At 46.9% G+C, this 24571-nt stretch overlaps 2 protein-coding genes across 2 annotated transcripts in view; both read left to right on the top strand.

The window, feature by feature from the left end:
* Window positions 1-10685, top strand: part of LOC147010433 (IgGFc-binding protein-like) — a 45859-nt gene extending 35174 nt beyond the window's left edge. Inside the window, exons 56-68 of the mRNA XM_085860358.1 lie at window positions 1248-1395; window positions 1653-1777; window positions 1944-2078; window positions 3558-3705; window positions 3963-4087; window positions 4254-4388; window positions 5867-6014; window positions 6272-6396; window positions 6563-6697; window positions 8175-8322; window positions 8580-8704; window positions 8871-9005; window positions 10485-10685. Of these exons, the coding sequence (XP_085716484.1) occupies window positions 1248-1395; window positions 1653-1777; window positions 1944-2078; window positions 3558-3705; window positions 3963-4087; window positions 4254-4388; window positions 5867-6014; window positions 6272-6396; window positions 6563-6697; window positions 8175-8322; window positions 8580-8704; window positions 8871-9005; window positions 10485-10685 (1833 nt within the window). The remainder of the gene's footprint in view (window positions 1-1247; window positions 1396-1652; window positions 1778-1943; window positions 2079-3557; window positions 3706-3962; window positions 4088-4253; window positions 4389-5866; window positions 6015-6271; window positions 6397-6562; window positions 6698-8174; window positions 8323-8579; window positions 8705-8870; window positions 9006-10484) is intronic.
* A 320-nt stretch (window positions 10686-11005) lies between these two features.
* Window positions 11006-24571, top strand: part of LOC147010434 (zonadhesin-like) — a 41240-nt gene continuing 27674 nt past the window's right edge. The window contains exons 1-12 of the mRNA XM_085860359.1: window positions 11006-11014; window positions 12795-12942; window positions 13200-13324; window positions 15104-15251; window positions 15509-15633; window positions 17412-17559; window positions 17817-17941; window positions 19721-19868; window positions 20809-20906; window positions 22028-22175; window positions 22433-22557; window positions 24338-24485. Coding sequence (XP_085716485.1) covers window positions 11006-11014; window positions 12795-12942; window positions 13200-13324; window positions 15104-15251; window positions 15509-15633; window positions 17412-17559; window positions 17817-17941; window positions 19721-19868; window positions 20809-20906; window positions 22028-22175; window positions 22433-22557; window positions 24338-24485 — 1495 coding nt within the window. The remainder of the gene's footprint in view (window positions 11015-12794; window positions 12943-13199; window positions 13325-15103; window positions 15252-15508; window positions 15634-17411; window positions 17560-17816; window positions 17942-19720; window positions 19869-20808; window positions 20907-22027; window positions 22176-22432; window positions 22558-24337; window positions 24486-24571) is intronic.

Below are 24571 nucleotides of genomic sequence, written 5' to 3' on the forward strand. Positions count from 1 at the left end.
AGTGTTTTACGACGGACATCATTACGTAGGCGTACGCCTGTCCAGCTCCTACAAAGCACAAGTCTGTGGTCTCTGTGGGAACATGGATGACGAAAGGAGGAATGACTTTCAAATGCCCAATGGTACCATGGCCAATGATCCAGCATCCTTTGGGAACAGCTGGAAAATTTATCACCAAGACGACAGGTACATGTCTGAAATATAGCTCGGGTTGACGCTCACGGTTGTTGTTCACGTTCTTGCATTTGCCTCCCCAAAAGAAAACAGTTAAGTTTGTTGCCACCGAGCGGCCAATGAAATTCCACTGCTTGCATTTTATTGTCACATTCATTTTGACCTTTTTGCTTGCCTTGAAACTGAGCACTGCAGCAAAATAGAAAAGACAAGCACAAAACGTTCGTTCAGGCCGTTTTTTCCCTTTCCATCCACAGCAGCGTCGATGACGATGGCAGCACACTCAATCTGAATGAAACACTGGTGGAAAGAGCAAGCAGAAACGACACGTGTGGTTTCTTGCTGCTCAACGATGGACCGTTCGCCTCTTGCCACGCTCATCGAAACCCAGAAGAATTCTTCGATGACTGCACGTTTGAGGTTGTCGTCAGGGAAATGGAGCAGGAAGCACTGTGTGATGCTCTCGAGTCTTACTATGCGACATGCTTGGCTGCCGGAATAGCTTTGTCGACCTGGAGGACACCCACATTCTGCCGTAAGATGTCTTTGACTGCCATTTCAAGAATTGTTTACCTCCTCTCTATTTATTGTCTCTTAATGCAATGGTTCTGGTCCTTTCACGACGACAAACAACGACAGCATCATATTTTGACAAAGCACATTTATTTTCTCTTCCTTTGTTTCTTTAAGCGATGAGAATTAATGCAGCATTCCTTTTTCCTTCGCAGCTCTTTTGTGTCCAGCGGGAAGCAACTACACGACCTGCGCTCCTGCCTCTTTTCCCTCTTGCTCTGAACCCGATGTGGTCGAAAAGCACACAGGCTCATGCGTTGAGGGCTGTGTTTGTGACAATGGCCTTGTGTGGGACGTGAACCAGTGTGTGAGGCCTGCAGACTGTGGCTGCCTGCGTGGTTCCCACTACCATGAAGTAAGAATCACGATTGGCGAAGTCCAAAACACACCGGACACACGTGTTGATTGTTTTTACGTCTTGCGTTGCCATGCCGGACACGTGATTAAACTGTAAGTATGTGACATTTAAATGACTCATGCTGTGGGGTGTGTTCCCATAGGTTGGAGAATCATTCGTCAGTGACAACTGCAGTGAAAAGTGCAGCTGCAGACAGGGTGGATCCATCAGCTGTGTTCCCCAGGACTGCGACTTGGTGCTCAACGAGTGCCGCGGCGACGAAGAGGGTATCTTGGGTTGCTATCCAAAACGTGAGGCGCCACATAGTCGACCAATGGTCGGCAGCTGGACATCAGCATTCTAGGCGGGGCTGTGCAATTTTATTTTTCTGCAATGGATCCTGTTTTACTGTGGCGTTCTTGAATGCAACATCCCCTTCTTTCCATCGCACAGTAATCTCCGTGATGGGGGAAATTACTTGACCTCGTCGCAAATTATTCAGATTTAATCAATTACATTTGTCAGCTCAAAAGTCATTGTGCAAACGTGTCATTCTAACTGTCAAAAGAAAGAAAGCTAAGACCGGATATCTTTCCAACAGCGGAATGTACTGGCTGGGGAGATCCTCACTACATCAGCTTTGATGGGAAGAGATTCAACTTCCAAGGAACATCCACATACGTCATGGCTCAGGTGAGATAAATGGCTGTTTCCGAACCATGGAGGATGTTGAGTGATATTGCATGAGAGTAATAGGCAACAGTGACGTTGCGCTGCTCCTGCATTCGATGGATGTTAGAAAATGAGTTACTTGGGCCAGCCATTGGATTGAGCGTGTTTTGTTTGTATGCAATTGCAGCTTTGCGACGAATCACAGTGGAGGGTGCTGGTATCAAATGAGCATCGCAAAAACAACAAGGTTTCCTACACTCGGGAAGTCATCACCGAAGTCTATGGGATGCAAATTGTCTTCTTCGACAGTAAGAGATTCAAGGTAGAGTCCAATTCTTATCTGTCTCTCCTTATGCTGACACCTAATTGTTCTTCTTCGTTGTCAATTTGAGTATTCTCACTGGGATGTTTCTCATGTGCACGTGTTTGCTTTGCACACAGCTGAACGGAGTGGCCACAACCATGCCATACGAGTATATCAATGGGTCAGATTCAATGCAAGTGAAGATCTGGGGCCGCTTCCGTCACCTGAGCACCGCATTAGGTCTGGAAGTGTTTTACGACGGACATCATTACGTAGGCGTACGCCTGTCCAGCTCCTACAAAGCACAAGTCTGTGGTCTCTGTGGGAACATGGATGACGAAAGGAGGAATGACTTTCAAATGCCCAATGGTACCATGGCCAATGATCCAGCATCCTTTGGGAACAGCTGGAAAATTTATCACCAAGACGACAGGTACATGTCTGAAATATAGCTCGGGTTGACGCTCACGGTTGTTGTTCACGTTCTTGCATTTGCCTCCCCAAAAAGAAAACGGTTAAGTTTGTTGCCACCGAGCGGCCAATGAAATTCCACTGCTTGCATTTTATTGTCACATTCATTTTGACCTTTTTGCTTGCCTTGAAACTGAGCACTGCAGCAAAATAGAAAAGACAAGCACAAAACGTTCGTTCAGGCCGTTTTTTTCCCCTTTCCATCCACAGCAGCGTCGATGACGATGGCAGCACACTCAATCTGAATGAAACACTGGTGGAAAGAGCAAGCAGAAACGACACGTGTGGTTTCTTGCTGCTCAACGATGGACCGTTCGCCTCTTGCCACGCTCATCGAAACCCAGAAGAATTCTTCGATGACTGCACGTTTGAGGTTGTCGTCAGGGAAATGGAGCAGGAAGCACTGTGTGATGCTCTCGAGTCTTACTATGCGACATGCTTGGCTGCCGGAATAGCTTTGTCGACCTGGAGGACACCCACATTCTGCCGTAAGATGTCTTTGACTGCCATTTCAAGAATTGTTTACCTCCTCTCTATTTATTGTCTCTTAATGCAATGGTTCTGGTCCTTTCACGACGACAAACAACGACAGCATCATATTTTGACAAAGCACATTTATTTTCTCTTCCTTTGTTTCTTTAAGCGATGAGAATTAATGCAGCATTCCTTTTTCCTTCGCAGCTCTTTTGTGTCCAGCGGGAAGCAACTACACGACCTGCGCTCCTGCCTCTTTTCCCTCTTGCTCTGAACCCGATGTGGTCGAAAAGCACACAGGCTCATGCGTTGAGGGCTGTGTTTGTGACAATGGCCTTGTGTGGGACGTGAACCAGTGTGTGAGGCCTGCAGACTGTGGCTGCCTGCGTGGTTCCCACTACCATGAAGTAAGAATCACGATTGGCGAAGTCCAAAACACACCGGACACACGTGTTGATTGTTTTTACGTCTTGCGTTGCCATGCCGGACACGTGATTAAACTGTAAGTATGTGACATTTAAATGACTCATGCTGTGGGGTGTGTTCCCATAGGTTGGAGAATCATTCGTCAGTGACAACTGCAGTGAAAAGTGCAGCTGCAGACAGGGTGGATCCATCAGCTGTGTTCCCCAGGACTGCGACTTGGTGCTCAACGAGTGCCGCGGCGACGAAGAGGGTATCTTGGGTTGCTATCCAAAACGTGAGGCGCCACATAGTCGACCAATGGTCGGCAGCTGGACATCAGCATTCTAGGCGGGGCTGTGCAATTTTATTTTTCTGCAATGGATCCTGTTTTACTGTGGCGTTCTTGAATGCAACATCCCCTTCTTTCCATCGCACAGTAATCTCCGTGATGGGGGAAATTACTTGACCTCGTCGCAAATTATTCAGATTTAATCAATTACATTTGTCAGCTCAAAAGTCATTGTGCAAACGTGTCATTCTAACTGTCAAAAGAAAGAAAGCTAAGACCGGATATCTTTCCAACAGCGGAATGTACTGGCTGGGGAGATCCTCACTACATCAGCTTTGATGGGAAGAGATTCAACTTCCAAGGAACATCCACATACGTCATGGCTCAGGTGAGATAAATGGCTGTTTCCGAACCATGGAGGATGTTGAGTGATATTGCATGAGAGTAATAGGCAACAGTGACGTTGCGCTGCTCCTGCATTCGATGGATGTTAGAAAATGAGTTACTTGGGCCAGCCATTGGATTGAGCGTGTTTTGTTTGTATGCAATTGCAGCTTTGCGACGAATCACAGTGGAGGGTGCTGGTATCAAATGAGCATCGCAAAAACAACAAGGTTTCCTACACTCGGGAAGTCATCACCGAAGTCTATGGGATGCAAATTGTCTTCTTCGACAGTAAGAGATTCAAGGTAGAGTCCAATTCTTATCTGTCTCTCCTTATGCTGACACCTAATTGTTCTTCTTCGTTGTCAATTTGAGTATTCTCACTGGGATGTTTCTCATGTGCACGTGTTTGCTTTGCACACAGCTGAACGGAGTGGCCACAACCATGCCATACGAGTATATCAATGGGTCAGATTCAATGCAAGTGAAGATCTGGGGCCGCTTCCGTCACCTGAGCACCGCATTAGGTCTGGAAGTGTTTTACGACGGACATCATTACGTAGGCGTACGCCTGTCCAGCTCCTACAAAGCACAAGTCTGTGGTCTCTGTGGGAACATGGATGACGAAAGGAGGAATGACTTTCAAATGCCCAATGGTACCATGGCCAATGATCCAGCATCCTTTGGGAACAGCTGGAAAATTTATCACCAAGACGACAGGTACATGTCTGAAATATAGCTCGGGTTGACGCTCACGGTTGTTGTTCACGTTCTTGCATTTGCCTCCCCAAAAAGAAAACGGTTAAGTTTGTTGCCACCGAGCGGCCAATGAAATTCCACTGCTTGCATTTTATTGTCACATTCATTTTGACCTTTTTGCTTGCCTTGAAACTGAGCACTGCAGCAAAATAGAAAAGACAAGCACAAAACGTTCGTTCAGGCCGTTTTTTTCCCTTTCCATCCACAGCAGCGTCGATGACGATGGCAGCACACTCAATCTGAATGAAACACTGGTGGAAAGAGCAAGCAGAAACGACACGTGTGGTTTCTTGCTGCTCAACGATGGACCGTTCGCCTCTTGCCACGCTCATCGAAACCCAGAAGAATTCTTCGATGACTGCACGTTTGAGGTTGTCGTCAGGGAAATGGAGCAGGAAGCACTGTGTGATGCTCTCGAGTCTTACTATGCGACATGCTTGGCTGCCGGAATAGCTTTGTCGACCTGGAGGACACCCACATTCTGCCGTAAGATGTCTTTGACTGCCATTTCAAGAATTGTTTACCTCCTCTCTATTTATTGTCTCTTAATGCAATGGTTCTGGTCCTTTCACGACGACAAACAACGACAGCATCATATTTTGACAAAGCACATTTATTTTCTCTTCCTTTGTTTCTTTAAGCGATGAGAATTAATGCAGCATTCCTTTTTCCTTCGCAGCTCTTTTGTGTCCAGCGGGAAGCAACTACACGACCTGCGCTCCTGCCTCTTTTCCCTCTTGCTCTGAACCCGATGTGGTCGAAAAGCACACAGGCTCATGCGTTGAGGGCTGTGTTTGTGACAATGGCCTTGTGTGGGACGTGAACCAGTGTGTGAGGCCTGCAGACTGTGGCTGCCTGCGTGGTTCCCACTACCATGAAGTAAGAATCACGATTGGCGAAGTCCAAAACACACCGGACACACGTGTTGATTGTTTTTACGTCTTGCGTTGCCATGCCGGACACGTGATTAAACTGTAAGTATGTGACATTTAAATGACTCATGCTGTGGGGTGTGTTCCCATAGGTTGGAGAATCATTCGTCAGTGACAACTGCAGTGAAAAGTGCAGCTGCAGACAGGGTGGATCCATCAGCTGTGTTCCCCAGGACTGCGACTTGGTGCTCAACGAGTGCCGCGGCGACGAAGAGGGTATCTTGGGTTGCTATCCAAAACGTGAGGCGCCACATAGTCGACCAATGGTCGGCAGCTGGACATCAGCATTCTAGGCGGGGCTGTGCAATTTTATTTTTCTGCAATGGATCCTGTTTTACTGTGGCGTTCTTGAATGCAACATCCCCTTCTTTCCATCGCACAGTAATCTCCGTGATGGGGGAAATTACTTGACCTCGTCGCAAATTATTCAGATTTAATCAATTACATTTGTCAGCTCAAAAGTCATTGTGCAAACGTGTCATTCTAACTGTCAAAAGAAAGAAAGCTAAGACCGGATATCTTTCCAACAGCGGAATGTACTGGCTGGGGAGATCCTCACTACATCAGCTTTGATGGGAAGAGATTCAACTTCCAAGGAACATCCACATACGTCATGGCTCAGGTGAGATAAATGGCTGTTTCCGAACCATGGAGGATGTTGAGTGATATTGCATGAGAGTAATAGGCAACAGTGACGTTGCGCTGCTCCTGCATTCGATGGATGTTAGAAAATGAGTTACTTGGGCCAGCCATTGGATTGAGCGTGTTTTGTTTGTATGCAATTGCAGCTTTGCGACGAATCACAGTGGAGGGTGCTGGTATCAAATGAGCATCGCAAAAACAACAAGGTTTCCTACACTCGGGAAGTCATCACCGAAGTCTATGGGATGCAAATTGTCTTCTTCGACAGTAAGAGATTCAAGGTAGAGTCCAATTCTTATCTGTCTCTCCTTATGCTGACACCTAATTGTTCTTCTTCGTTGTCAATTTGAGTATTCTCACTGGGATGTTTCTCATGTGCACGTGTTTGCTTTGCACACAGCTGAACGGAGTGGCCACAACCATGCCATACGAGTATATCAATGGGTCAGATTCAATGCAAGTGAAGATCTGGGGCCGCTTCCGTCACCTGAGCACCGCATTAGGTCTGGAAGTGTTTTACGACGGACATCATTACGTAGGCGTACGCCTGTCCAGCTCCTACAAAGCACAAGTCTGTGGTCTCTGTGGGAACATGGATGACGAAAGGAGGAATGACTTTCAAATGCCCAATGGTACCATGGCCAATGATCCAGCATCCTTTGGGAACAGCTGGAAAATTTATCACCAAGACGACAGGTACATGTCTGAAATATAGCTCGGGTTGACGCTCACGGTTGTTGTTCACGTTCTTGCATTTGCCTCCCCAAAAAGAAAACGGTTAAGTTTGTTGCCACCGAGCGGCCAATGAAATTCCACTGCTTGCATTTTATTGTCACATTCATTTTGACCTTTTTGCTTGCCTTGAAACTGAGCACTGCAGCAAAATAGAAAAGACAAGCACAAAACGTTCGTTCAGGCCGTTTTCCCCCTTTCCATCCACAGCAGCGTCGATGACGATGGCAGCACACTCAATCTGAATGAAACACTGGTGGAAAGAGCAAGCAGAAACGACACGTGTGGTTTCTTGCTGCTCAACGATGGACCGTTCGCCTCTTGCCACGCTCATCGAAACCCAGAAGAATTCTTCGATGACTGCACGTTTGAGGTTGTCGTCAGGGAAATGGAGCAGGAAGCACTGTGTGATGCTCTCGAGTCTTACTATGCGACATGCTTGGCTGCCGGAATAGCTTTGTCGACCTGGAGGACACCCACATTCTGCCGTAAGATGTCTTTGACTGCCATTTCAAGAATTGTTTACCTCCTCTCTATTTATTGTCTCTTAATGCAATGGTTCTGGTCCTTTCACGACGACAAACAACGACAGCATCATATTTTGACAAAGCACATTTATTTTCTCTTCCTTTGTTTCTTTAAGCGATGAGAATTAATGCAGCATTCCTTTTTCCTTCGCAGCTCTTTTGTGTCCAGCGGGAAGCAACTACACGACCTGCGCTCCTGCCTCTTTTCCCTCTTGCTCTGAACCCGATGTGGTCGAAAAGCACACAGGCTCATGCGTTGAGGGCTGTGTTTGTGACAATGGCCTTGTGTGGGACGTGAACCAGTGTGTGAGGCCTGCAGACTGTGGCTGCCTGCGTGGTTCCCACTACCATGAAGTAAGAATCACGATTGGCGAAGTCCAAAACACACCGGACACACGTGTTGATTGTTTTTACGTCTTGCGTTGCCATGCCGGACACGTGATTAAACTGTAAGTATGTGACATTTAAATGACTCATGCTGTGGGGTGTGTTCCCATAGGTTGGAGAATCATTCGTCAGTGACAACTGCAGTGAAAAGTGCAGCTGCAGACAGGGTGGATCCATCAGCTGTGTTCCCCAGGACTGCGACTTGGTGCTCAACGAGTGCCGCGGCGACGAAGAGGGTATCTTGGGTTGCTATCCAAAACGTGAGGCGCCACATAGTCGACCAATGGTCGGCAGCTGGACATCAGCATTCTAGGCGGGGCTGTGCAATTTTATTTTTCTGCAATGGATCCTGTTTTACTGTGGCGTTCTTGAATGCAACATCCCCTTCTTTCCATCGCACAGTAATCTCCGTGATGGGGGAAATTACTTGACCTCGTCGCAAATTATTCAGATTTAATCAATTACATTTGTCAGCTCAAAAGTCATTGTGCAAACGTGTCATTCTAACTGTCAAAAGAAAGAAAGCTAAGACCGGATATCTTTCCAACAGCGGAATGTACTGGCTGGGGAGATCCTCACTACATCAGCTTTGATGGGAAGAGATTCAACTTCCAAGGAACATCCACATACGTCATGGCTCAGGTGAGATAAATGGCTGTTTCCGAACCATGGAGGATGTTGAGTGATATTGCATGAGAGTAATAGGCAACAGTGACGTTGCGCTGCTCCTGCATTCGATGGATGTTAGAAAATGAGTTACTTGGGCCAGCCATTGGATTGAGCGTGTTTTGTTTGTATGCAATTGCAGCTTTGCGACGAATCACAGTGGAGGGTGCTGGTATCAAATGAGCATCGCAAAAACAACAAGGTTTCCTACACTCGGGAAGTCATCACCGAAGTCTATGGGATGCAAATTGTCTTCTTCGACAGTAAGAGATTCAAGGTAGAGTCCAATTCTTATCTGTCTCTCCTTATGCTGACACCTAATTGTTCTTCTTCGTTGTCAATTTGAGTATTCTCACTGGGATGTTTCTCATGTGCACGTGTTTGCTTTGCACACAGCTGAACGGAGTGGCCACAACCATGCCATACGAGTATATCAATGGGTCAGATTCAATGCAAGTGAAGATCTGGGGCCGCTTCCGTCACCTGAGCACCGCATTAGGTCTGGAAGTGTTTTACGACGGACATCATTACGTAGGCGTACGCCTGTCCAGCTCCTACAAAGCACAAGTCTGTGGTCTCTGTGGGAACATGGATGACGAAAGGAGGAATGACTTTCAAATGCCCAATGGTACCATGGCCAATGATCCAGCATCCTTTGGGAACAGCTGGAAAATTTATCACCAAGACGACAGGTACATGTCTGAAATATAGCTCGGGTTGACGCTCACGGTTGTTGTTCACGTTCTTGCATTTGCCTCCCCAAAAAGAAAACGGTTAAGTTTGTTGCCACCGAGCGGCCAATGAAATTCCACTGCTTGCATTTTATTGTCACATTCATTTTGACCTTTTTGCTTGCCTTGAAACTGAGCACTGCAGCAAAATAGAAAAGACAAGCACAAAACGTTCGTTCAGGCCGTTTTTTTTCCCTTTCCATCCACAGCAGCGTCGATGACGATGGCAGCACACTCAATCTGAATGAAACACTGGTGGAAAGAGCAAGCAGAAACGACACGTGTGGTTTCTTGCTGCTCAACGATGGACCGTTCGCCTCTTGCCACGCTCATCGAAACCCAGAAGAATTCTTCGATGACTGCACGTTTGAGGTTGTCGTCAGGGAAATGGAGCAGGAAGCACTGTGTGATGCTCTCGAGTCTTACTATGCGACATGCTTGGCTGCCGGAATAGCTTTGTCGACCTGGAGGACACCCACATTCTGCCGTAAGATGTCTTTGACTGCCATTTCAAGAATTGTTTACCTCCTCTCTATTTATTGTCTCTTAATGCAATGGTTCTGGTCCTTTCACGACGACAAACAACGACAGCATCATATTTTGACAAAGCACATTTATTTTCTCTTCCTTTGTTTCTTTAAGCGATGAGAATTAATGCAGCATTCCTTTTTCCTTCGCAGCTCTTTTGTGTCCAGCGGGAAGCAACTACACGACCTGCGCTCCTGCCTCTTTTCCCTCTTGCTCTGAACCCGATGTGGTCGAAAAGCACACAGGCTCATGCGTTGAGGGCTGTGTTTGTGACAATGGCCTTGTGTGGGACGTGAACCAGTGTGTGAGGCCTGCAGACTGTGGCTGCCTGCGTGGTTCCCACTACCATGAAGTAAGAATCACGATTGGCGAAGTCCAAAACACACCGGACACACGTGTTGATTGTTTTTACGTCTTGCGTTGCCATGCCGGACACGTGATTAAACTGTAAGTATGTGACATTTAAATGACTCATGCTGTGGGGTGTGTTCCCATAGGTTGGAGAATCATTCGTCAGTGACAACTGCAGTGAAAAGTGCAGCTGCAGACAGGGTGGATCCATCAGCTGTGTTCCCCAGGACTGCGACTTGGTGCTCAACGAGTGCCGCGGCGACGAAGAGGGTATCTTGGGTTGCTATCCAAAACGTGAGGCGCCACATAGTCGACCAATGGTCGGCAGCTGGACATCAGCATTCTAGGCGGGGCTGTGCAATTTTATTTTTCTGCAATGGATCCTGTTTTACTGTGGCGTTCTTGAATGCAACATCCCCTTCTTTCCATCGCACAGTAATCTCCGTGATGGGGGAAATTACTTGACCTCGTCGCAAATTATTCAGATTTAATCAATTACATTTGTCAGCTCAAAAGTCATTGTGCAAACGTGTCATTCTAACTGTCAAAAGAAAGAAAGCTAAGACCGGATATCTTTCCAACAGCGGAATGTACTGGCTGGGGAGATCCTCACTACATCAGCTTTGATGGGAAGAGATTCAACTTCCAAGGAACATCCACATACGTCATGGCTCAGGTGAGATAAATGGCTGTTTCCGAACCATGGAGGATGTTGAGTGATATTGCATGAGAGTAATAGGCAACAGTGACGTTGCGCTGCTCCTGCATTCGATGGATGTTAGAAAATGAGTTACTTGGGCCAGCCATTGGATTGAGCTTGTTTTGTTTGTATGCAATTGCAGCTTTGCGACGAATCACAGTGGAGGGTGCTGGTATCAAATGAGCATCGCAAAAACAACAAGGTTTCCTACACTCGGGAAGTCATCACCGAAGTCTATGGGATGCAAATTGTCTTCTTCGACAGTAAGAGATTCAAGGTAGAGTCCAATTCTTATCTGTCTCTCCTTATGCTGACACCTAATTGTTCTTCTTCGTTGTCAATTTGAGTATTCTCACTGGGATGTTTCTCATGTGCACGTGTTTGCTTTGCACACAGCTGAACGGAGTGGCCACAACCATGCCATACGAGTATATCAATGGGTCAGATTCAATGCAAGTGAAGATCTGGGGCCGCTTCCGTCACCTGAGCACCGCATTAGGTCTGGAAGTGTTTTACGACGGACATCATTACGTAGGCGTACGCCTGTCCAGCTCCTACAAAGCACAAGTCTGTGGTCTCTGTGGGAACATGGATGACGAAAGGAGGAATGACTTTCAAATGCCCAATGGTACCATGGCCAATGATCCAGCATCCTTTGGGAACAGCTGGAAAATTTATCACCAAGACGACAGGTACATGTCTGAAATATAGCTCGGGTTGACGCTCACGGTTGTTGTTCACGTTCTTGCATTTGCCTCCCCAAAAAGAAAACGGTTAAGTTTGTTGCCACCGAGCGGCCAATGAAATTCCACTGCTTGCATTTTATTGTCACATTCATTTTGACCTTTTTGCTTGCCTTGAAACTGAGCACTGCAGCAAAATAGAAAAGACAAGCACAAAACGTTCGTTCAGGCCGTTTTTTTCCCCTTTCCATCCACAGCAGCGTCGATGACGATGGCAGCACACTCAATCTGAATGAAACACTGGTGGAAAGAGCAAGCAGAAACGACACGTGTGGTTTCTTGCTGCTCAACGATGGACCGTTCGCCTCTTGCCACGCTCATCGAAACCCAGAAGAATTCTTCGATGACTGCACGTTTGAGGTTGTCGTCAGGGAAATGGAGCAGGAAGCACTGTGTGATGCTCTCGAGTCTTACTATGCGACATGCTTGGCTGCCGGAATAGCTTTGTCGACCTGGAGGACACCCACATTCTGCCGTAAGATGTCTTTGACTGCCATTTCAAGAATTGTTTACCTCCTCTCTATTTATTGTCTCTTAATGCAATGGTTCTGGTCCTTTCACGACGACAAACAACGACAGCATCATATTTTGACAAAGCACATTTATTTTCTCTTCCTTTGTTTCTTTAAGCGATGAGAATTAATGCAGCATTCCTTTTTCCTTCGCAGCTCTTTTGTGTCCAGCGGGAAGCAACTACACGACCTGCGCTCCTGCCTCTTTTCCCTCTTGCTCTGAACCCGATGTGGTCGAAAAGCACACAGGCTCATGCGTTGAGGGCTGTGTTTGTGACAATGGCCTTGTGTGGGACGTGAACCAGTGTGTGAGGCCTGCAGACTGTGGCTGCCTGCGTGGTTCCCACTACCATGAAGTAAGAATCACGATTGGCGAAGTCCAAAACACACCGGACACACGTGTTGATTGTTTTTACGTCTTGCGTTGCCATGCCGGACACGTGATTAAACTGTAAGTATGTGACATTTAAATGACTCATGCTGTGGGGTGTGTTCCCATAGGTTGGAGAATCATTCGTCAGTGACAACTGCAGTGAAAAGTGCAGCTGCAGACAGGGTGGATCCATCAGCTGTGTTCCCCAGGACTGCGACTTGGTGCTCAACGAGTGCCGCGGCGACGAAGAGGGTATCTTGGGTTGCTATCCAAAACGTGAGGCGCCACATAGTCGACCAATGGTCGGCAGCTGGACATCAGCATTCTAGGCGGGGCTGTGCAATTTTATTTTTCTGCAATGGATCCTGTTTTACTGTGGCGTTCTTGAATGCAACATCCCCTTCTTTCCATCGCACAGTAATCTCCGTGATGGGGGAAATTACTTGACCTCGTCGCAAATTATTCAGATTTAATCAATTACATTTGTCAGCTCAAAAGTCATTGTGCAAACGTGTCATTCTAACTGTCAAAAGAAAGAAAGCTAAGACCGGATATCTTTCCAACAGCGGAATGTACTGGCTGGGGAGATCCTCACTACATCAGCTTTGATGGGAAGAGATTCAACTTCCAAGGAACATCCACATACGTCATGGCTCAGGTGAGATAAATGGCTGTTTCCGAACCATGGAGGATGTTGAGTGATATTGCATGAGAGTAATAGGCAACAGTGACGTTGCGCTGCTCCTGCATTCGATGGATGTTAGAAAATGAGTTACTTGGGCCAGCCATTGGATTGAGCTTGTTTTGTTTGTATGCAATTGCAGCTTTGCGACGAATCACAGTGGAGGGTGCTGGTATCAAATGAGCATCGCAAAAACAACAAGGTTTCCTACACTCGGGAAGTCATCACCGAAGTCTATGGGATGCAAATTGTCTTCTTCGACAGTAAGAGATTCAAGGTAGAGTCCAATTCTTATCTGTCTCTCCTTATGCTGACACCTAATTGTTCTTCTTCGTTGTCAATTTGAGTATTCTCACTGGGATGTTTCTCATGTGCACGTGTTTGCTTTGCACACAGCTGAACGGAGTGGCCACAACCATGCCATACGAGTATATCAATGGGTCAGATTCAATGCAAGTGAAGATCTGGGGCCGCTTCCGTCACCTGAGCACCGCATTAGGTCTGGAAGTGTTTTACGACGGACATCATTACGTAGGCGTACGCCTGTCCAGCTCCTACAAAGCACAAGTCTGTGGTCTCTGTGGGAACATGGATGACGAAAGGAGGAATGACTTTCAAATGCCCAATGGTACCATGGCCAATGATCCAGCATCCTTTGGGAACAGCTGGAAAATTTATCACCAAGACGACAGGTACATGTCTGAAATATAGCTCGGGTTGACGCTCACGGTTGTTGTTCACGTTCTTGCATTTGCCTCCCCAAAAAGAAAACGGTTAAGTTTGTTGCCACCGAGCGGCCAATGAAATTCCACTGCTTGCATTTTATTGTCACATTCATTTTGACCTTTTTGCTTGCCTTGAAACTGAGCACTGCAGCAAAATAGAAAAGACAAGCACAAAACGTTCGTTCAGGCCGTTTTTTCCCCTTTCCATCCACAGCAGCGTCGATGACGATGGCAGCACACTCAATCTGAATGAAACACTGGTGGAAAGAGCAAGCAGAAACGACACGTGTGGTTTCTTGCTGCTCAACGATGGACCGTTCGCCTCTTGCCACGCTCATCGAAACCCAGAAGAATTCTTCGATGACTGCACGTTTGAGGTTGTCGTCAGGGAAATGGAGCAGGAAGCACTGTGTGATGCTCTCGAGTCTTACTATGCGACATGCTTGGCTGCCGGAATAGCTTTGTCGACCTGGAGGACACCCACATTCTGCCGTAAGATGTCTTTGACTGCCATTTCAAGAATTGTTTACCTCCTCTCTATTTATTGTCTCTTAATGCAATGGTTCTGGTCCTTTCACGACGACAAACAACGACAGCATCATATTTTGACAAAGCACATTTATTTTCTCTTCCTTTGTTTCTTTAAGCGATGAGAATTAATGCAGCATTCCTTTTTCCTTCGCAGCTCTTTTGTGTCCAGCGGGAAGCAACTACACGACCTGCGCTCCTGCCTCTTTTCCCTCTTGCTCTGAACCCGATGTGGTCGAAAAGCACACAGGCTCATGCGTTGAGGGCTGTGTTTGTGACAATGGCCTTGTGTGGGACGTGAACCAGTGTGTGAGGCCTGCAGACTGTGGCTGCCTGCGTGGTTCCCACTACCATGAAGTAAGAATCACGATTGGCGAAGTCCAAAACACACCGGACACACGTGTTGATTGTTTTTACGTCTTGCGTTGCCATGCCGGACACGTGATTAAACTGTAAGTATGTGACATTTAAATGACTCATGCTGTGGGGTGTGTTCCCATAGGTTGGAGAATCATTCGTCAGTGACAACTGCAGTGAAAAGTGCAGCTGCAGACAGGGTGGATCCATCAGCTGTGTTCCCCAGGACTGCGACTTGGTGCTCAACGAGTGCCGCGGCGACGAAGAGGGTATCTTGGGTTGCTATCCAAAACGTGAGGCGCCACATAGTCGACCAATGGTCGGCAGCTGGACATCAGCATTCTAGGCGGGGCTGTGCAATTTTATTTTTCTGCAATGGATCCTGTTTTACTGTGGCGTTCTTGAATGCAACATCCCCTTCTTTCCATCGCACAGTAATCTCCGTGATGGGGGAAATTACTTGACCTCGTCGCAAATTATTCAGATTTAATCAATTACATTTGTCAGCTCAAAAGTCATTGTGCAAACGTGTCATTCTAACTGTCAAAAGAAAGAAAGCTAAGACCGGATATCTTTCCAACAGCGGAATGTACTGGCTGGGGAGATCCTCACTACATCAGCTTTGATGGGAAGAGATTCAACTTCCAAGGAACATCCACATACGTCATGGCTCAGGTGAGATAAATGGCTGTTTCCGAACCATGGAGGATGTTGAGTGATATTGCATGAGAGTAATAGGCAACAGTGACGTTGCGCTGCTCCTGCATTCGATGGATGTTAGAAAATGAGTTACTTGGGCCAGCCATTGGATTGAGCTTGTTTTGTTTGTATGCAATTGCAGCTTTGCGACGAATCACAGTGGAGGGTGCTGGTATCAAATGAGCATCGCAAAAACAACAAGGTTTCCTACACTCGGGAAGTCATCACCGAAGTCTATGGGATGCAAATTGTCTTCTTCGACAGTAAGAGATTCAAGGTAGAGTCCAATTCTTATCTGTCTCTCCTTATGCTGACACCTAATTGTTCTTCTTCGTTGTCAATTTGAGTATTCTCACTGGGATGTTTCTCATGTGCACGTGTTTGCTTTGCACACAGCTGAACGGAGTGGCCACAACCATGCCATACGAGTATATCAATGGGTCAGATTCAATGCAAGTGAAGATCTGGGGCCGCTTCCGTCACCTGAGCACCGCATTAGGTCTGGAAGTGTTTTACGACGGACATCATTACGTAGGCGTACGCCTGTCCAGCTCCTACAAAGCACAAGTCTGTGGTCTCTGTGGGAACATGGATGACGAAAGGAGGAATGACTTTCAAATGCCCAATGGTACCATGGCCAATGATCCAGCATCCTTTGGGAACAGCTGGAAAATTTATCACCAAGACGACAGGTACATGTCTGAAATATAGCTCGGGTTGACGCTCACGGTTGTTGTTCACGTTCTTGCATTTGCCTCCCCAAAAGAAAACGGTTAAGTTTGTTGCCACCGAGCGGCCAATGAAATTCCACTGCTTGCATTTTATTGTCACATTCATTTTGACCTTTTTGCTTGCCTTGAAACTGAGCACTGCAGCAAAATAGAAAAGACAAGCACAAAACGTTCGTTCAGGCCGTTTTTTCCCCTTTCCATCCACAGCAGCGTCGATGACGATGGCAGCACACTCAATCTGAATGAAACACTGGTGGAAAGAGCAAGCAGAAACGACACGTGTGGTTTCTTGCTGCTCAACGATGGACCGTTCGCCTCTTGCCACGCTCATCGAAACCCAGAAGAATTCTTCGATGACTGCACGTTTGAGGTTGTCGTCAGGGAAATGGAGCAGGAAGCACTGTGTGATGCTCTCGAGTCTTACTATGCGACATGCTTGGCTGCCGGAATAGCTTTGTCGACCTGGAGGACACCCACATTCTGCCGTAAGATGTCTTTGACTGCCATTTCAAGAATTGTTTACCTCCTCTCTATTTATTGTCTCTTAATGCAATGGTTCTGGTCCTTTCACGACGACAAACAACGACAGCATCATATTTTGACAAAGCACATTTATTTTCTCTTCCTTTGTTTCTTTAAGCGATGAGAATTAATGCAGCATTCCTTTTTCCTTCGCAGCTCTTTTGTGTCCAGCGGGAAGCAACTACACGACCTGCGCTCCTGCCTCTTTTCCCTCTTGCTCTGAACCCGATGTGGTCGAAAAGCACACAGGCTCATGCGTTGAGGGCTGTGTTTGTGACAATGGCCTTGTGTGGGACGTGAACCAGTGTGTGAGGCCTGCAGACTGTGGCTGCCTGCGTGGTTCCCACTACCATGAAGTAAGAATCACGATTGGCGAAGTCCAAAACACACCGGACACACGTGTTGATTGTTTTTACGTCTTGCGTTGCCATGCCGGACACGTGATTAAACTGTAAGTATGTGACATTTAAATGACTCATGCTGTGGGGTGTGTTCCCATAGGTTGGAGAATCATTCGTCAGTGACAACTGCAGTGAAAAGTGCAGCTGCAGACAGGGTGGATCCATCAGCTGTGTTCCCCAGGACTGCGACTTGGTGCTCAACGAGTGCCGCGGCGACGAAGAGGGTATCTTGGGTTGCTATCCAAAACGTGAGGCGCCACATAGTCGACCAATGGTCGGCAGCTGGACATCAGCATTCTAGGCGGGGCTGTGCAATTTTATTTTTCTGCAATGGATCCTGTTTTACTGTGGCGTTCTTGAATGCAACATCCCCTTCTTTCCATCGCACAGTAATCTCCGTGATGGGGGAAATTACTTGACCTCGTCGCAAATTATTCAGATTTAATCAATTACATTTGTCAGCTCAAAAGTCATTGTGCAAACGTGTCATTCTAACTGTCAAAAGAAAGAAAGCTAAGACCGGATATCTTTCCAACAGCGGAATGTACTGGCTGGGGAGATCCTCACTACATCAGCTTTGATGGGAAGAGATTCAACTTCCAAGGAACATCCACATACGTCATGGCTCAGGTGAGATAAATGGCTGTTTCCGAACCATGGAGGATGTTGAGTGATATTGCATGAGAGTAATAGGCAACAGTGACGTTGCGCTGCTCCTGCATTCGATGGATGTTAGAAAATGAGTTACTTGGGCCAGCCATTGGATTGAGCTTGTTTTGTTTGTATGCAATTGCAGCTTTGCGACGAATCACAGTGGAGGGTGCTGGTATCAAATGAGCATCGCAAAAACAACAAGGTTTCCTACACTCGGGAAGTCATCACCGAAGTCTATGGGATGCAAATTGTCTTCTTCGACAGTAAGAGATTCAAGGTAGAGTCCAATTCTTATCTGTCTCTCCTTATGCTGACACCTAATTGTTCTTCTTCGTTGTCAATTTGAGTATTCTCACTGGGATGTTTCTCATGTGCACGTGTTTGCTTTGCACACAGCTGAACGGAGTGGCCACAACCATGCCATACGAGTATATCAATGGGTCAGATTCAATGCAAGTGAAGATCTGGGGCCGCTTCCGTCACCTGAGCACCGCATTAGGTCTGGAAGTGTTTTACGACGGACATCATTACGTAGGCGTACGCCTGTCCAGCTCCTACAAAGCACAAGTCTGTGGTCTCTGTGGGAACATGGATGACGAAAGGAGGAATGACTTTCAAATGCCCAATGGTACCATGGCCAATGATCCAGCATCCTTTGGGAACAGCTGGAAAATTTATCACCAAGACGACAGGTACATGTCTGAAATATAGCTCGGGTTGACGCTCACGGTTGTTGTTCACGTTCTTGCATTTGCCTCCCCAAAAAGAAAACGGTTAAGTTTGTTGCCACCGAGCGGCCAATGAAATTCCACTGCTTGCATTTTATTGTCACATTCATTTTGACCTTTTTGCTTGCCTTGAAACTGAGCACTGCAGCAAAATAGAAAAGACAAGCACAAAACGTTCGTTCAGGCCGTTTTTTCCCCTTTCCATCCACAGCAGCGTCGATGACGATGGCAGCACACTCAATCTGAATGAAACACTGGTGGAAAGAGCAAGCAGAAACGACACGTGTGGTTTCTTGCTGCTCAACGATGGACCGTTCGCCTCTTGCCACGCTCATCGAAACCCAGAAGAATTCTTCGATGACTGCACGTTTGAGGTTGTCGTCAGGGAAATGGAGCAGGAAGCACTGTGTGATGCTCTCGAGTCTTACTATGCGACATGCTTGGCTGCCGGAATAGCTTTGTCGACCTGGAGGACACCCACATTCTGCCGTAAGATGTCTTTGACTGCCATTTCAAGAATTGTTTACCTCCTCTCTATTTATTGTCTCTTAATGCAATGGTTCTGGTCCTTTCACGACGACAAACAACGACAGCATCATATTTTGACAAAGCACATTTATTTTCTCTTCCTTTGTTTCTTTAAGCGATGAGAATTAATGCAGCATTCCTTTTTCCTTCGCAGCTCTTTTGTGTCCAGCGGGAAGCAACTACACGACCTGCGCTCCTGCCTCTTTTCCCTCTTGCTCTGAACCCGATGTGGTCGAAAAGCACACAGGCTCATGCGTTGAGGGCTGTGTTTGTGACAATGGCCTTGTGTGGGACGTGAACCAGTGTGTGAGGCCTGCAGACTGTGGCTGCCTGCGTGGTTCCCACTACCATGAAGTAAGAATCACGATTGGCGAAGTCCAAAACACACCGGACACACGTGTTGATTGTTTTTACGTCTTGCGTTGCCATGCCGGACACGTGATTAAACTGTAAGTATGTGACATTTAAATGACTCATGCTGTGGGGTGTGTTCCCATAGGTTGGAGAATCATTCGTCAGTGACAACTGCAGTGAAAAGTGCAGCTGCAGACAGGGTGGATCCATCAGCTGTGTTCCCCAGGACTGCGACTTGGTGCTCAACGAGTGCCGCGGCGACGAAGAGGGTATCTTGGGTTGCTATCCAAAACGTGAGGCGCCACATAGTCGACCAATGGTCGGCAGCTGGACATCAGCATTCTAGGCGGGGCTGTGCAATTTTATTTTTCTGCAATGGATCCTGTTTTACTGTGGCGTTCTTGAATGCAACATCCCCTTCTTTCCATCGCACAGTAATCTCCGTGATGGGGAAATTACTTGACCTCGTCGCAAATTATTCAGATTTAATCAATTACATTTGTCAGCTCAAAAGTCATTGTGCAAACGTGTCATTCTAACTGTCAAAAGAAAGAAAGCTAAGACCGGATATCTTTCCAACAGCGGAATGTACTGGCTGGGGAGATCCTCACTACATCAGCTTTGATGGGAAGAGATTCAACTTCCAAGGAACATCCACATACGTCATGGCTCAGGTGAGATAAATGGCTGTTTCCGAACCATGGAGGATGTTGAGTGATATTGCATGAGAGTAATAGGCAACAGTGACGTTGCGCTGCTCCTGCATTCGATGGATGTTAGAAAATGAGTTACTTGGGCCAGCCATTGGATTGAGCTTGTTTTGTTTGTATGCAATTGCAGCTTTGCGACGAATCACAGTGGAGGGTGCTGGTATCAAATGAGCATCGCAAAAACAACAAGGTTTCCTACACTCGGGAAGTCATCACCGAAGTCTATGGGATGCAAATTGTCTTCTTCGACAGTAAGAGATTCAAGGTAGAGTCCAATTCTTATCTGTCTCTCCTTATGCTGACACCTAATTGTTCTTCTTCGTTGTCAATTTGAGTATTCTCACTGGGATGTTTCTCATGTGCACGTGTTTGCTTTGCACACAGCTGAACGGAGTGGCCACAACCATGCCATACGAGTATATCAATGGGTCAGATTCAATGCAAGTGAAGATCTGGGGCCGCTTCCGTCACCTGAGCACCGCATTAGGTCTGGAAGTGTTTTACGACGGACATCATTACGTAGGCGTACGCCTGTCCAGCTCCTACAAAGCACAAGTCTGTGGTCTCTGTGGGAACATGGATGACGAAAGGAGGAATGACTTTCAAATGCCCAATGGTACCATGGCCAATGATCCAGCATCCTTTGGGAACAGCTGGAAAATTTATCACCAAGACGACAGGTACATGTCTGAAATATAGCTCGGGTTGACGCTCACGGTTGTTGTTCACGTTCTTGCATTTGCCTCCCCAAAAAGAAAACGGTTAAGTTTGTTGCCACCGAGCGGCCAATGAAATTCCACTGCTTGCATTTTATTGTCACATTCATTTTGACCTTTTTGCTTGCCTTGAAACTGAGCACTGCAGCAAAATAGAAAAGACAAGCACAAAACGTTCGTTCAGGCCGTTTTTCCCCTTTCCATCCACAGCAGCGTCGATGACGATGGCAGCACACTCAATCTGAATGAAACACTGGTGGAAAGAGCAAGCAGAAACGACACGTGTGGTTTCTTGCTGCTCAACGATGGACCGTTCGCCTCTTGCCACGCTCATCGAAACCCAGAAGAATTCTTCGATGACTGCACGTTTGAGGTTGTCGTCAGGGAAATGGAGCAGGAAGCACTGTGTGATGCTCTCGAGTCTTACTATGCGACATGCTTGGCTGCCGGAATAGCTTTGTCGACCTGGAGGACACCCACATTCTGCCGTAAGATGTCTTTGACTGCCATTTCAAGAATTGTTTACCTCCTCTCTATTTATTGTCTCTTAATGCAATGGTTCTGGTCCTTTCACGACGACAAACAACGACAGCATCATATTTTGACAAAGCACATTTATTTTCTCTTCCTTTGTTTCTTTAAGCGATGAGAATTAATGCAGCATTCCTTTTTCCTTCGCAGCTCTTTTGTGTCCAGCGGGAAGCAACTACACGACCTGCGCTCCTGCCTCTTTTCCCTCTTGCTCTGAACCCGATGTGGTCGAAAAGCACACAGGCTCATGCGTTGAGGGCTGTGTTTGTGACAATGGCCTTGTGTGGGACGTGAACCAGTGTGTGAGGCCTGCAGACTGTGGCTGCCTGCGTGGTTCCCACTACCATGAAGTAAGAATCACGATTGGCGAAGTCCAAAACACACCGGACACACGTGTTGATTGTTTTTACGTCTTGCGTTGCCATGCCGGACACGTGATTAAACTGTAAGTATGTGACATTTAAATGACTCATGCTGTGGGGTGTGTTCCCATAGGTTGGAGAATCATTCGTCAGTGACAACTGCAGTGAAAAGTGCAGCTGCAGACAGGGTGGATCCATCAGCTGTGTTCCCCAGGACTGCGACTTGGTGCTCAACGAGTGCCGCGGCGACGAAGAGGGTATCTTGGGTTGCTATCCAAAACGTGAGGCGCCACATAGTCGACCAATGGTCGGCAGCTGGACATCAGCATTCTAGGCGGGGCTGTGCAATTTTATTTTTCTGCAATGGATCCTGTTTTACTGTGGCGTTCTTGAATGCAACATCCCCTTCTTTCCATCGCACAGTAATCTCCGTGATGGGGGAAATTACTTGACCTCGTCGCAAATTATTCAGATTTAATCAATTACATTTGTCAGCTCAAAAGTCATTGTGCAAACGTGTCATTCTAACTGTCAAAAGAAAGAAAGCTAAGACCGGATATCTTTCCAACAGCGGAATGTACTGGCTGGGGAGATCCTCACTACATCAGCTTTGATGGGAAGAGATTCAACTTCCAAGGAACATCCACATACGTCATGGCTCAGGTGAGATAAATGGCTGTTTCCGAACCATGGAGGATGTTGAGTGATATTGCATGAGAGTAATAGGCAACAGTGACGTTGCGCTGCTCCTGCATTCGATGGATGTTAGAAAATGAGTTACTTGGGCCAGCCATTGGATTGAGCTTGTTTTGTTTGTATGCAATTGCAGCTTTGCGACGAATCACAGTGGAGGGTGCTGGTATCAAATGAGCATCGCAAAAACAACAAGGTTTCCTACACTCGGGAAGTCATCACCGAAGTCTATGGGATGCAAATTGTCTTCTTCGACAGTAAGAGATTCAAGGTAGAGTCCAATTCTTATCTGTCTCTCCTTATGCTGACACCTAATTGTTCTTCTTCGTTGTCAATTTGAGTATTCTCACTGGGATGTTTCTCATGTGCACGTGTTTGCTTTGCACACAGCTGAACGGAGTGGCCACAACCATGCCATACGAGTATATCAATGGGTCAGATTCAATGCAAGTGAAGATCTGGGGCCGCTTCCGTCACCTGAGCACCGCATTAGGTCTGGAAGTGTTTTACGACGGACATCATTACGTAGGCGTACGCCTGTCCAGCTCCTACAAAGCACAAGTCTGTGGTCTCTGTGGGAACATGGATGACGAAAGGAGGAATGACTTTCAAATGCCCAATGGTACCATGGCCAATGATCCAGCATCCTTTGGGAACAGCTGGAAAATTTATCACCAAGACGACAGGTACATGTCTGAAATATAGCTCGGGTTGACGCTCACGGTTGTTGTTCACGTTCTTGCATTTGCCTCCCCAAAAAGAAAACGGTTAAGTTTGTTGCCACCGAGCGGCCAATGAAATTCCACTGCTTGCATTTTATTGTCACATTCATTTTGACCTTTTTGCTTGCCTTGAAACTGAGCACTGCAGCAAAATAGAAAAGACAAGCACAAAACGTTCGTTCAGGCCGTTTTTTTCCCCTTTCCATCCACAGCAGCGTCGATGACGATGGCAGCACACTCAATCTGAATGAAACACTGGTGGAAAGAGCAAGCAGAAACGACACGTGTGGTTTCTTGCTGCTCAACGATGGACCGTTCGCCTCTTGCCACGCTCATCGAAACCCAGAAGAATTCTTCGATGACTGCACGTTTGAGGTTGTCGTCAGGGAAATGGAGCAGGAAGCACTGTGTGATGCTCTCGAGTCTTACTATGCGACATGCTTGGCTGCCGGAATAGCTTTGTCGACCTGGAGGACACCCACATTCTGCCGTAAGATGTCTTTGACTGCCATTTCAAGAATTGTTTACCTCCTCTCTATTTATTGTCTCTTAATGCAATGGTTCTGGTCCTTTCACGACGACAAACAACGACAGCATCATATTTTGACAAAGCACATTTATTTTCTCTTCCTTTGTTTCTTTAAGCGATGAGAATTAATGCAGCATTCCTTTTTCCTTCGCAGCTCTTTTGTGTCCAGCGGGAAGCAACTACACGACCTGCGCTCCTGCCTCTTTTCCCTCTTGCTCTGAACCCGATGTGGTCGAAAAGCACACAGGCTCATGCGTTGAGGGCTGTGTTTGTGACAATGGCCTTGTGTGGGACGTGAACCAGTGTGTGAGGCCTGCAGACTGTGGCTGCCTGCGTGGTTCCCACTACCATGAAGTAAGAATCACGATTGGCGAAGTCCAAAACACACCGGACACACGTGTTGATTGTTTTTACGTCTTGCGTTGCCATGCCGGACACGTGATTAAACTGTAAGTATGTGACATTTAAATGACTCATGCTGTGGGGTGTGTTCCCATAGGTTGGAGAATCATTCGTCAGTGACAACTGCAGTGAAAAGTGCAGCTGCAGACAGGGTGGATCCATCAGCTGTGTTCCCCAGGACTGCGACTTGGTGCTCAACGAGTGCCGCGGCGACGAAGAGGGTATCTTGGGTTGCTATCCAAAACGTGAGGCGCCACATAGTCGACCAATGGTCGGCAGCTGGACATCAGCATTCTAGGCGGGGCTGTGCAATTTTATTTTTCTGCAATGG

This window comes from Eptatretus burgeri, chromosome 16, assembly GCF_056783735.1.
Source record: "Eptatretus burgeri isolate ZD-2024b chromosome 16, Ebu_testis_v1, whole genome shotgun sequence".
Lineage (NCBI taxonomy): Eukaryota > Metazoa > Chordata > Myxini > Myxiniformes > Myxinidae > Eptatretus > Eptatretus burgeri.